The sequence below is a fragment of the Alligator mississippiensis genome, chromosome 4 (assembly GCF_030867095.1).
Source record: "Alligator mississippiensis isolate rAllMis1 chromosome 4, rAllMis1, whole genome shotgun sequence".
Lineage (NCBI taxonomy): Eukaryota > Metazoa > Chordata > Crocodylia > Alligatoridae > Alligator > Alligator mississippiensis.
In genome coordinates this window covers 170,110,369-170,123,234 of record NC_081827.1, presented here as the reverse complement: position 1 = coordinate 170,123,234, position 12,866 = coordinate 170,110,369, and the positions used below count along the sequence as shown (strand labels likewise).

Genomic DNA, 12,866 nt, shown 5'->3' with positions numbered 1-12,866 from the left:
CTGTGATCTTTGTGCGGCTCCTTGTGGTGGATGCGCTCCCACATGGCCTGCCGTGCGTCAGCCAGGAGCAGGTCCACGGGTGACGTGATGTCCCTTAGTCTCACCATCTCTTGGATCTTCCTGTGGTTTCTCATGTTTGCCGCGCCTGCGTTCTGCAGACCGTACACACTGTGGCACTAGTTCAGGGTCTCGTAGAACCACGGCGCTCTCATGCTCCACGGTCTACGGTTGGTCAGGGTGAATACCCCCCAGTGTCTAAGGACGTGGCCCGCAAAGTACCTCACAAGGCAAGCGGTTTTGGCCTCTGCGTCTGTCACCAGTTTGCAGATCATGCTCGCATATTTGGCCTGCAGGAATAGGAGGAAGTCTGGCATGCCCTGGCCCTCTTGTCCTTGTACAGGGTCTTCCGGGAGACCTTTTCCCATCTGGAGCCCCAGAAGAAAACGCACACAGCCCTCTGGATCCTGTGGTATGCGGCTCTCGGAGGCTTCCTCCCTCAGTTTGGTCTTCCCTGCAAACCAAACGGGTGGGGGGGTGGGGGCATGCTGTGCCTGCTGTGCCGGCAGTTCCCAACTTGTTTATGGTGCTGCTAATCCCTTTGCTCTGTTTCTGTTTGCACTGGGGTTTGTTGACTGCTCTGGGCTGTTTTCCCAGGGCAGGATCTCCTGGGCCTAGTGGATGCTTGGGTCCTTTCCCTGCTGAGGCTGGACAGTGGAGCCCAGTTAATTTGATGCCTGCTAGCAGGTATATTGCCCCCAGCTCTACAGCTGGCCCTGTTGAGCCACACCCTTGGATTTGCATTCCCTTAGCAGAGCCCAGGGGTAATGCAGGCCAGAAGTTCCCTGCACTCTGTGTGCTGCCACAGAGCTTGCTTCTTGGCCCCAGGCTTTGTGGGGTTGGGGGGAGGGGAGAGGCTTGCTCAGGGGACTCGCTGGGCCTGTGAGTCTGCGCGACATTCCTGAGCAGAGCTGGAATTCTGATCACTGGGGAAGGGGAGGGAGGCGGCTGGCCCGTGCCGAGTGAGGGATCCCTCCCCTGGAGCAAGATGTGATCCTGCAGGGTTTCCAGCTTCACTCCATCCATAGCTTTAGTTGTGGTATGACTGGGTCTTGTGCTGGACTGGTATAGCTCCCTTCTCAGCCATCTGAGGGCTGTTGGGCAAACCTGCACCTTCAGTCACAAGCCAACATGCTCTTGGCCTGGGTTCCAGCTGCCTTTTCAATGGCACAGAAGAAAATCCCCCTCCAAAGACCTGTCAGTATTGGTTAGCACCCTGTCCCCTTTCCCAGAGAAACATTTAGGCTTGCATGAGCAGCAGTTTCAGACCTTTGGCCTCCCAGGTTCCTGTGTGAGCTGCCCTCAATGACCGTTGGCACAATCTTGAGATGGCAGGGCATGAGTGCTAGAAGCTTTTAGGGGTACCAGGGTGTCCACAACAGCCACCTGAGTGCATGAACGACATGTGCCCCCAGCGACTGGGGGGGCACAGCAGCGGTGGGAGCACGGCAGCGGTAAGTGTGGAGCTGCCACAGAAGCCACTGGCGGTGAGCGCCGACCAGGGGTGGGCAACCACCCACAGACACTGTTGGCAGCAGCCAGCAGCGGTCGCTGACTGCCCACAGATGCCGCTGGTGGTGGCGGGGGGTGGTGACATCACTGGCTGCCCGCAGACACTGTCAGTGGTGGGGGGCAGGGGGGCAAGTGACGACTGCCCACGGGTGCCGCTGACAGTGTTGGCGGTGCCTTTTCGTAGGGGGTGCATCACCATGCTCAGGGGATGCACATGCACCTGTGTGCACCCCCTATGTGTCGCCAGTGCTTGAGTGCCAACTGCTTTAGCAGAAGCCTCCAGCTTTGCTAGGACGACACAGGATGCTGGAGTCCTTCCGCAGTGCTCCTGCAGTGCATTCAGGAGGGATCTTTGTGTGGACAGACAAAGCTCTTTGGGTAGTGAAAGTCTCAATCTCTGCTCCAGGACAGCTCTCTGTTGCTTCTGCCCCCTGATAGACCCAGTCTGTCTGAAGTCTCTCATGGGCTACATGCCAGGTGCTGTGATGTGGGGGAGTATCTGGGAGGGCCATGGACAAGGCACTCCTCGGAGAGAAGGGATGGTTTCTCCTCTCTGGCTGTTCTGTCTCAAAAGCAGCACAGCCTTTAAACTATGGAGCTGGTTTGATTTGTTCCCTTGCTATCAGCCAGGGATGGATTTGCAGGAGGGCTTGGGGAAGGCAAGGAGGCTGCCAGCATTCTCAAGAGTTGCCATGACCCTTAGGTCTTTGGGTGGTTTTGTGCCTGCACCACACACTGCAAGCTGGAGTCACCATGTATGCAGGTGTGACCATACAGAAAGGAGTGACAGGCCTCCAGTGCCAGGGAGAATCTGCTTTTGCAGACCTCCTATGCAGCGGCCTGGTGTAGATGAGGTGAGCGTGAGCATGAGGTGAGTTGGGAGATGAGGCTGATCCAGGCAGTTCTGCAGCTCCTGCAGTCACCCTGGAGTTCTTGTCTTAGCCTCACCTGTGCTGTGACTGCTGCCTGCCCTGGCAGGCCTGAGAGATCTCTGAGCAAGCAGTTTTGTTTGGGGATGGGGCATTGTGGCTCAGACTCCATACCTGGAATCACAGCTGGGAGTTGGGATATTTACCCTGCCAGGGCTGTTAAACTACAACAGTCCCAGAACAGGATTCGCTGCTCCAAGAACTGTTTTCCATTGGGTCCTTGCAGCTGGAAATGGTAAAGCACAAGGGTGGACATTATCAGGTGGGGAAACTGAGGCACAACAGGGTAGGAAGCATCTTGCCCAAGGTCACAGGAGAAGTTGGCATGACCCCAGAAGAGAACCTATGAATCCTCACTGTCCTGGTTTCTAAGATATACTGCCTGACCTCCTGGTAGACACTCTGAGCTGGGTTCTACGCTCTTGTCTATTATTTGTGTCTAGAGTGGGGGTGAGGACCTCCTGGCCACAGTCCCATGTAGGTGACTTGTCTACCTAATGCACAGCATCTCCTGGTGTCTGGGGTCCAGGACTGGTTACCATTTGGATATACAGCATATACAGACATTCCCCCCCTCCCCCTGCCCCCCCAGGAGAAACTCTCCTGGGAGTAGTTTAACCCTGATTATTCCCAGGTTACTTTTCTCATGGAGTGGCCATTTTTACTGTGGGAGAAAAAGCATGAATATCTGTACGCTTGTGGTTTCTCTTGGGAAAGCAGCAACTCTCTGGAGAAACTGGATGTCCGTATGAGGCCCTACTGACCAGCAAATTAGGGAAAGCTGCTTTGTTCGGTTGGCCTGTAAGGTGCCTGGCAGGTCCCAGCTCCACGGGCTGGACCAGCATCTGAGCCTGGGCAGTAAGGCAGGTTCCTTACTCTTCAGATGGGCAGCAGGATGCACATTATCTCATGTCCTCATGGCTGTCACCCAGCTCCTGCTAGCCTATGTTTTTTTTGCAGGGTGAAAAGGAGGAAGATGGCTGACAAAGTCTTACCACAGAGGGTGAGTGCTGCCTTTCTGATGATGAAGCAGGCAAAGAGTGCGGGCTTCAGCCCCAGGCTAGGGTGCACTGATGTCAGTGGACAGGGCTTTAAGAAAGGGGTAGAAAGATCCCTGGGGTCTAGAGCCCTCAGTGATGTTGGGGATGAGGGGAGACAAGATCCCTTATGTAGCTAGTGGGGGCAGATGATCCCCCTGGCTCCTCTCCAGCATGGAGGGGGAAGAAGTGATGGTACCTTGGATTCTAGGGGACATCTGGAGCAGCGCTCCTGTGCTGAGCCTTTGACTTTCATGATGTGCCATGTCACAGCCCTAGAGGTGAGGTTGCTTATCCTTGAGCTGGCTGTTTAGTAGTCACCATCCAGGACTGTGCTGGCAGCAGGGAGTTCTTGGCTCCTAATCACCTTCACAGAGGAGGCTGCAGCAGGCACAGAGTGGGAAAGGGCTGCACCCTCACGTTCTGGGACTTACCTGGGAAGAGGGGAAAGAGAAGGAATGAAGGGCCAGTCCTTCAGCTGCTGGGTTTGAACATGAAAGCAGTGTTCTCTGCAAGGGAGAGCTTTGCAGTGCTGTAGGATCCACACTTTGCCAGGTGGGGTGAGCTGGGCTTCCCTTTTCCAGGGACCATCTGGTGAGTTCAGGGTGCAGAGTTTAGTCATTTGTGACTAGGGGGATGTGCGTGGAAACAGTAGAAATGGGGCAGGACTTAGTGTGATGGATGCTCCTGGTGGGTTGGGGGTGCTCTGTAACTGGTTCTCTCTGTCTGGTAGATCCGGGAGCTTGTCCCAGAATCTCAGGCCTACATGGACCTCCTTGCCTTTGAGCGCAAGCTGGACCAAACCATTGCCAGAAAAAGGATGGAAATCCAGGAGGCCATCAAAAAGCCCCTGACGGTATGAGGCATCATCCCTGGGAAGGAAGCTGTTGCCTGGGCAGCCCCAGTTGGCTTGGGTGGGCAGAGGTGCTCAGCATCCAGGACTTAAGAGCAGGGAAGCCTGGTTGGGGCACTGCCAGCTCGCTGCTTGATCTGAGTGTCCGTGTTTCTCTCTCTCTCTCTCTCCTTCACAGCAAAAGCGGAAGCTGCGTATTTACATCTCCAACACCTTCAGCCCGGCCAAGGAGGAGGGGGATGGCGGGGAGCGTGTAGCCTCCTGGGAACTGCGTGTGGAAGGGAAACTCCTGGAGGATGTAAGGATGTGGGCAGAGATGCCCTTGCATGCACATGTGTTTGTACTCCATGCTGTCTGGTGCTGCCCAGTGGGGCCATGGCGACAAGTTCCTTTTCTCCAGCTGAGTATGTGGGGGAGCTGTGCTGGTCCCACTTCTGCCCACCTACTACCCATCCCTACCTCACGCAGGTGGCCAGCTCATACCCCTCTCCCAGCCCATGGTTTACCTTTGCTAGCCAGGGAGCAAAGCTAGTGTTGCATGGACTCTGTGTTGGCTCATATGCTCTTGTTCCTACAGCCCTCTGTGCTGGGCTGAGAGGCTATGTAGAATTACTGAACAGCTCCTGGTCTCAAATGCTAGCAGGCTCCTGCACTATCCCAAAGTGGGACCTGGGGCACTTTGCCTGGCTGTATATTCTCCCTCCCTCATATGCCATCAAAGCATTTCCTAGCCAACAACCCAAGGAGGCCTCCAGTGTTATTGAGTTCCTCCCTGCCTCTCCCTGTACCCCGAGAGTCCCTTGAGCCTGCCCAGGTCTGGCATGTGTCTGTACTATGGAGCCCCACAGCACCAACAGGTCTGCTGAGTTGAGCCCTCGAGAATCCCCCAAGCAGCCAGGTTCAGCGCCACCTGCAGGTCATGCCCCTGCACTGTGGGTGGAGGATCTGTCACGGGGTTTCTGTGCTCCTGCCTGCCTGGCACTACACCCCCAGGGCCACTGTGGCTTGAAAGGGGGTGGTTGAGGCCCACACTGGCTTGTGTCTTTCAGCCAAGCAAGCAGAAGAGGAAGTTTTCCTCCTTTTTCAAGAGCCTTGTCATTGAGCTGGACAAGGAACTCTATGGACCAGACAACCATCTGGTGGAGGTGAGGTGTCCCAGCAGGTGCAGGTGGGGCTGAGGCAGCTGGCTGTCTTGTGTACCTCCTGAAGTGGGTCTCTGCAACCTTGGGGATCCCTGGGGCTGGCCCTGTGGGTGGCTCAGGAGAGTAGTGGAGCTGTGGATTGGGATATAAGCTCAGCTGAATCTTCCCTGCAGGTGCTTGGTCCTTGGCTTTCATCGTGCGTTAGCAGGTCTTGCTGGGGATAGTTCAGCGTGAGAATGGGAGGAGGCATATATGTGTGTGGGCCATGTTGGATCCTCACTGCAATGACTTGCCAGTGCTCCCTCCAGGCTCCATGATGGCTTTGTTGTTTCTCTGTGGTGGTTCTTGGCTGTGGCCAAGGGTGGTGGCAATGGCATGGCTCTTCTCCCCCCTGCCACCCACCTGGGAGACCCAGCAGCAAAGGATGGCAGCTCTGCCACTGTCTATCAGACTGAGCCCCCTCTGTTTAAGCCTTTTATTCCCAAGATTGACAGAGGGAGCAGAGGGAGGGGTGGGGAACAATTTTGGCACCAGTGCACTCTTAGCCACCCCTTCCCCCCAGTAGTGCAGGGTGAGGCTTCAAACTGCTGAGGGGGCTCACAAAGGGTAAATAACTGGGGTGAAGTGCCCTCTTGTGGGCATGGCAACAACCAGCTTTGTCTTGTTGGTTCCTGCAGTGGCACAGGATGCCCACAACCCAGGAGACTGATGGCTTCCAGGTCAAGCGCCCTGGTGATGTCAATGTGAAATGCACCCTGCTGCTTATGCTGGACCACCAGGTAAGGCCCCTTGGGAGTCAAGGGTGCAGGGTGCTGCCTCCCAGCTCTCTCCTCCCCTGCCCAGCACTGTAGGGGGGTGAGGGGGAGTGGGGTGGTAGTGCTTTGTTGGCCTGACTCAAGTGAGGATGATCCTGGGAAAAGTCCTTTCCCTTCAGCAACAGGTAGTGGCCCGGTGCTGCTGGGTATTGCTTTCTCCTGGGCTCAGAGCAGCAGATAGACAGCCCTCAGTATCTCCTGGCTACTTGTCTTGGAGCTGGAGGGGAAGGGGGCCCCAGCAAAGGTGCACAGTACACCTGCCATGTGGGGCAGGCAGAGAGTTCCTTTTCCTTAGTTTGTGCAGGATTTCTCTGTGGTCTACCCAGGGATGCACATGTACCAGGTCCCACAGAAGAAGTCCCAGTAGATTCAAGGCCCCTGTGAGGAAAGGGAGTGCTGGCCCCACAGGCATTTTTAATGTGGACACTGTCATTGCAGCCACCGCAGTACAAACTGGACCCTCGCCTGGCTCGCCTGCTGGGCGTGCACACCCAGACCCGGGCCAACATCATGCAGGCGCTGTGGCTCTACATCAAACACAACAAGTTGCAGGACAGTCATGAGAAGGAGTACATCAACTGCAACCGCTACTTCCGCCAGGTTAGCCCCTGCCCCCGTGTTTGTTCCTGCTGCCATGCTGCTGGGCAGGGCTGCTGTCTTTGTTGGTATGGATACCTTGGTCCCTGATGTGCTGGGAAAGCCTGGCACCTTCCTGGCTTCCTGCAGGGCCTGGTGTGGGACATGGGGAAGGACCTTTCTGAGACATGCCCATTGGTGCTGCAGCATGGCTCTGGGGCCAAGATTGTCAAGGGGCTGGCTGCCTCTTACACCAGCAGCTCTTCCACATGCCCCATTCCTCAGCAGCAGTTCTGACAGCATTTCTACCAGCCAGAGATGGGTCACTAATCCTTGGCCTGTATTGGCAGCCATTCCCATCCCCCACAAGCCCATCCCACTGGCCGCTAGGCAGTGCCTCTGAGCCTTACTCCTTTGGGTGCTTTCAAAGGATCCCTTGCCCCAGACGCTGCCAATGCTCTGGTTTGTTCCTGGCTAGATCTTCAACTGCATCCGCATGCGATTCTCCGAGATCCCTATGAAGCTGGCAGGGCTGCTGCAACATCCCGATCCCATCATCATCAACCACACCATCAGGTGCGGCACAGCTGGGCATCCTCGTTGGGCTCTGGCAGGGAGGCTGCCACTGGAGCAGGAACAGGGAGCTCAGCTTTGGGGCCTTCATCCCTTCCCACCCCCAGCTCTAGAAATGCTTTCCTGAGGAGCCTGACGGAAAGCAGTTTGTTCCTGGGCTGTGCTTTTTCTATGCGCTGTGGCTGGACAGGCCCTAAACCCAGGGTGCAGGGGTAGACAGGGTTGGATGGCTCTGGACCTGGAGGCAGGGACCTATGAAATCTAGTTCAGGAAAATTGGGCTTCTCACCTCAAGGGTGTGGGTCCCAAGGGCAGTGGGAGCTGACGTTGCCCACAGTGGTTACCCACAGAATGTGGAACAAGTTGGGGCATCTTGCTGTGATATCAGTAAGGCTGAGGTTCATGTGAGGAAGCTGGTTTTCCCTCTGGGGTAGGTGAGGATTGGGGGCTGCCTGTGACCATCTGCCCAGCTCCATGGCTGGCTGCCCCAGGCATCCCCCCAACGACTTGGTCTGTCCCTCGCCAGTGTGGATCCGAATGACCAGAAGAAGACTGCCTGCTATGACATAGATGTTGAGGTCGATGACCCTCTGAAAGCCCAGATGAGCAACTTCCTGGCCTCCACCACCAACCAGCAGGAAATTGCCTCCTTGGATGCCAAGGTTTGGGGTGTCTTTGCGCTGCCCAGCTCTTGCCCTGCCAATCGGGGAGATGAAATCCTGCTAGGGCAGACAGTGCCAGTCCCCTCTCCCTGCCTTAGTAGCTGGGATCCTGGCACACTGACTGAGCTGTCAGTCAAATGCCAACTCTTTCCCAAAGATACTGTGTATTCCAGTACCTCTGAGCCTGGGGTGTAGGGAGTGACTGCCAGGGATACTCATAGGGGCTGATGTCAATGTACTCCTCAAGGAAAAGGAGCCAGTGGGGTGCCCCATGGTCTGTGCATCTTTCTCTCTGTTGTGCCCACTAACATCAGTCTAGTTTCAGGCTGGCAGGCTAAGCTGTATCAGGCATCTGGCAGCTGGCAAACCCGAGGCCAGCCCAGCTAGAAGAGGGCTGGCTCCTTCCCCTGGGACATCCTCTCCCCTATGCTGTAGGAGGACTGGATTTGGCACCCTAAGATGGTCCTGACTCTCTGCCTGACCAGAACCAGCCCTGCCTCAGGTCCTTGCTAGCCAGCCCCATCTAACTCGGCCACTCTTGGTAGATCCACGAGACCATCGAATCCATCAACCAGCTGAAGACGCAGCGAGATTTCATGCTGAGCTTCAGCAACAACCCGCAGGACTTCATTCAGGAATGGATCAAATCCCAGAGGAGGGATCTCAAGGTGAATTTGGGGCCCTGGCAAGAGGTGGGCTAGGGAGAGCTGGGGGCTGCACTGGCTTGTGGGGCAGGGCCCTAGACACACAAGCTCCAGAAGGGACTGGTGCAGTGTTAACAGCTGGCAGGGCTGGGGCAGGCCCAGAGCAGCTCTTTGTGGCCGCTGTGGATCCTGAACTCAGCACAGTGCCGAGTCCAGCAGCGGCTGGTGCAGGACTTGCCTTGGGGGCATCCCTGCAGGTGGTGCTGCCCTGCCAGGATTGGAGAGGGTTTTTGCTTGGGATGGCAGCTGGGATTTGTGAAATTAGGAATCTGCTCCCCACTTTCTTCCCCCTCCCCACTGTGCTATAGATCATTACGGATGTGATTGGGAACCCGGAGGAGGAGAGACGAGCAGAGTTCTACCAACAGCCCTGGGCACAGGAAGCTGTGGGCCGGCACATCTTTGCCAAGGTGAGGAATCGTGTGGGGCTGGCCACTGACCAACTGGCTGGGCCTGGCCCTTCATTCCTTCTTTTTTCCCGCCCCTCAGGTGAGTCCCAGAACATGGGGGTGCAGCTCCTTTCCACTCTGCCTGCTGCAGCCTCCTCTGTGAGGGTGATTAGGAGCCAGGAACTCCCTGCTGCCAGCACAGTCCTGGGTGGTGACTGCTTTGGAATGGAGCCAGCCCGGGGGGGCGTTGGACCCCAGTGTTGAACCCTGATAAAATACCTCCTTTGTAGACCAGGAGAAATGTGTTGGATCAAAGTGATCTGGACCTAGGACAGGACTTGTAGTACTGCTTGGGAAATCAGTGAGCTGGGTATTGGTGCACTGATGGGAAAGCACTGGCTAAGGAGACTATGGGTGATGCTGAAGGGAGGTGATCAGAGTAGCTCCTTCAGGTTTGATGTTGGAACCCGACTTCTTTATAATCTTGGCCACAAAGTTGGTGGTGCTCAGGTTTCAACAGTATGCTCCTATGTGAAATGACTGTGGAGAGGGCACTTCCAGTAGGAATAGGGAGGTCTGAGTGCACTTCTGAAACCTCACCTGGAACTGTGGAAGTTCTGGTTGTGCTCTAGAAAGATGGATAGAAACTGAAACAGGTTTAGAGAAGGGCCTCAAGGATGAGTGGGGGAGCAGAGAGCCTGTTTCAGGAGAAGAGGCTCAAAGAGCTGGGTTTGTTTAGCTTTACAAAAAAGTAAGGGCTGAGGTGCAGGGATGCAATCATCCTTTTATCATATTTGTGGGGGTTGAACTCTAGGGACAGAGAGGAGCTGTTGACAAGTGGGACTGAGAGACTTGTTTAGGTTGGAAGCAGGAGGGAGGTGTCCATCCATCTGGAACAGCCTCCCAACAGAAGTAAATGGGGATCAGGCCAACCTGTTAGGTTTTTAAGATGAAGCTTGATCTGTTGTTGGACAGGATTATAATGGTGTGTTGCCTGCAGTCATAGGGGATGGGGCTCAGTGATCCAGGAGGGCCCTGCCAGGCTTATGTCTGGGAGTTTGGCTTGCTTCCTAAAAAAGAGCGTTCCTCCTGAGCAGCCCACCTCTTCTCGAAACCACCACCCTGTCCCCAAGCACAGCTAACTGAGTGGGCTTCCATCCCTGCCTGCCCCTCAGGCTGGAAGGGTAGACAGCTCTAGGATCTCTGTGGTTGTTCTTAGCTTCCCTGTCTGCAGGGAGTGTGATCTACGTTATACTCACTAGGTGGCTGTAGAACTGACTTCAGCCACACAGGTTTGGCCCAGCTGCAGGTACAGATATTCAACCCATGTCGTGAGGACCAGAGGGATGGAGCGGACAATGCAAGGCTCTGAAACAGCTCTGGGCATCAGGCAGAGGCCATCTAGCATCTCTGGCAGGGCTGGGATTGTCCCCTTCTCCTTCCCAGCAACTGGAATTTTTCTCAGTTGTCTTCACTGAGTCTGCCCAAACCTTTCAGGGTGTCGATTGTGGGCTTGGGTAAGCCCTGCATCCGTGAGCCTAATCCAGCCTGTAGGTTGCTGCTCTGTCCCAAAGGGGCAGAGTACATTCCCCTCTAGCACTTGGCAGGCACATGGAGGTGTTTCCCCAGCCAGCCTGACCAACCTCATGCTACCCTCTCTTGTCTTTCAGGTGCAGCAGCGTAGACAGGAACTGGAACAAGTGCTGGGGATTCGTCTCACCTAGTGGGCTGGCTGTGGCTCAGGGGCTCTCCTCTTCCCCTCTCTTCTGACACCTGAGCCTTACGGTACTTCTTACTGGAATCAAATACAGCACTTGCACAAAGCCTGCGACTGGGGGCTGAGCCACTAGCACCCCGAGAGGCTCTCCAGCACTACAGGGCCCCATCTTGGGCAGGAAGCTGTAGCCAAAGGCAGAAAGGGGTGTGTTTGGGTCCTGTGGGACCCAGGCAGGCTCTGCCTTGTTTCTTGTAGCCATTCTTTATTTCAGCCTTTCTTGCATTGATATTGCTAACTTTCTGCGGTGTGCTGTTTGCTCCTCCCCCCAGTGTTCAGTGCAGTCTTCTGTCGAAACAACATTGCAGGCTCACTCCCTTCCCCAGAGAAGGAGGCTTGGAGCTCTCCCAGCTTGGGTCAGAGCCCTGGCGAAGCTGTTGAATGATGGGTACGAGCTGTCCTGGCTGTGGGTCTCTAGTGACTAGTTCCAAGCACTCTGGCTACAGAGCTTGCTCTGTGCAACACTGCCGCCAGCAGCCCAGCCTGCTCTGGCACTAGCTGGGAGAGGGCACCGTTTGCTTTCTGCAATGCCCTCCCCTGGGTCCCTGTCCCAGCTGCTCCCATGTTCTGCGGAGGCACGAGCCTGCCTGTCATTTCTCAACCAAAGTTTTGTCCATTCCAAAAGGCCGGCCTGTCCGGCCCCCATGGTTTTGCACTATTTTTGTGAACAGGTTTTATAAAAAGGAAGCCTTTTGTACAGCGGGTTTGTATTTGATTAATATATTAGAGTTCCTCTCTAGTACTGCACTCAAATGGAGATCTATGCAGTGGGGTCCCTTTTGTTCTTGGGAAGGGTTTGCTCAGGCCCCTTGTAGATGCCTTTTTGTAGGTAACTGAGCTTTTGGCCTGAGTCTTTGACAATCAGTTGCATTATTTCCCCCTCTTGCTGTTTTACCTATCGCAACCTGTCTTTGTGATCTATATGAGGTATGTCATGGGGGAGGTGCTATGCCCTCAGGAGTCTGAGCAATGGCAAAGAAAAGCAGTGCTGGTTTCAGCTGTGTGTGCTGCTCCTGGGCCCTTTGGAACAGGTGGCCATGGCAGGAGCAGTCTATACCCATCAAACACTGATGACAGTGGCCATGGCAGTAAGCATGATCTATCCTGTGGCTGCATGTTGGGAAGCCAGAGCCATGGCTCTGGGGTAGTTCACTGGGCAAGGGTATCGGGACACGTGGAAGGGGTGCCAGTGTGAGCCAGACTTTCCCAAGTGCCTTACTGACTCTAGCCAAAGCCACGGGCATGTTTGGCCCCAGGGCTTCCTGCCTTTGCACTATGACTCCTTGCTGAAGAGCATGGCCTCCCCCTGTTTCCTGTGCTGTAGCTAGTGTGATGGGTGCAAGCAGTGTAGCCCTGCCCTTCATTGCAGAGTAGAGGTAGGCAGAGGGTGGGGTGTTTACATGCTTACCATAGGGAAGGCTCAGGGGTGCCTGCTCTTGCTACTGTGTAACCATGTGTCTGTTTGGATATTTTCTAATAAAAACACTTCGCAGCAGTTGGTGTCTGTTGGTGTCCTGCATGACCGTAACCAGCAGCTTGGCCCTGGATGGGGAATACAACTACTTCCTCAAGTAAGAACCTAGCACAGTCCTGCAGCCAGAAGAGCCAGTGTAAGCAGCAGGCTGTTCTGATCTGTAACCCTGATGCCTCGCAACAGGAGTCAGTCCTTCAACTCCCGTGCAGGCCTGAGGGTGCCATAACATCCTTTGGCTAAGACTTAGCCAGCACTTTGGGGCCTGCAGCCAACCCTGCCCAGGGCCTGTTTGTGTGGCAGGCTTCAACATGTTAGCACCATTGCGTGTTCCCTAGGCACATGTGGAAACCATTAGAAAAATCAAAACAAA

The 12,866-nt window shown here is 55.3% G+C and overlaps 1 protein-coding gene across 1 annotated transcript in view; it reads left to right on the top strand.

Moving 5' to 3' along the window:
- Positions 1-12,517, top strand: part of SMARCD2 (SWI/SNF related, matrix associated, actin dependent regulator of chromatin, subfamily d, member 2) — a 28,843-nt gene extending 16,326 nt beyond the window's left edge. The window contains exons 3-13 of the mRNA XM_059727066.1: positions 3,459-3,501; positions 4,269-4,391; positions 4,567-4,686; positions 5,438-5,533; positions 6,208-6,309; positions 6,784-6,945; positions 7,400-7,497; positions 8,020-8,155; positions 8,701-8,823; positions 9,168-9,269; positions 10,919-12,517. Coding sequence (XP_059583049.1) covers positions 3,459-3,501; positions 4,269-4,391; positions 4,567-4,686; positions 5,438-5,533; positions 6,208-6,309; positions 6,784-6,945; positions 7,400-7,497; positions 8,020-8,155; positions 8,701-8,823; positions 9,168-9,269; positions 10,919-10,972 — 1,159 coding nt within the window. The 3' untranslated portion in view covers positions 10,973-12,517. The remainder of the gene's footprint in view (positions 1-3,458; positions 3,502-4,268; positions 4,392-4,566; positions 4,687-5,437; positions 5,534-6,207; positions 6,310-6,783; positions 6,946-7,399; positions 7,498-8,019; positions 8,156-8,700; positions 8,824-9,167; positions 9,270-10,918) is intronic.
- Positions 12,518-12,866: the final 349 nt, after the last annotated feature.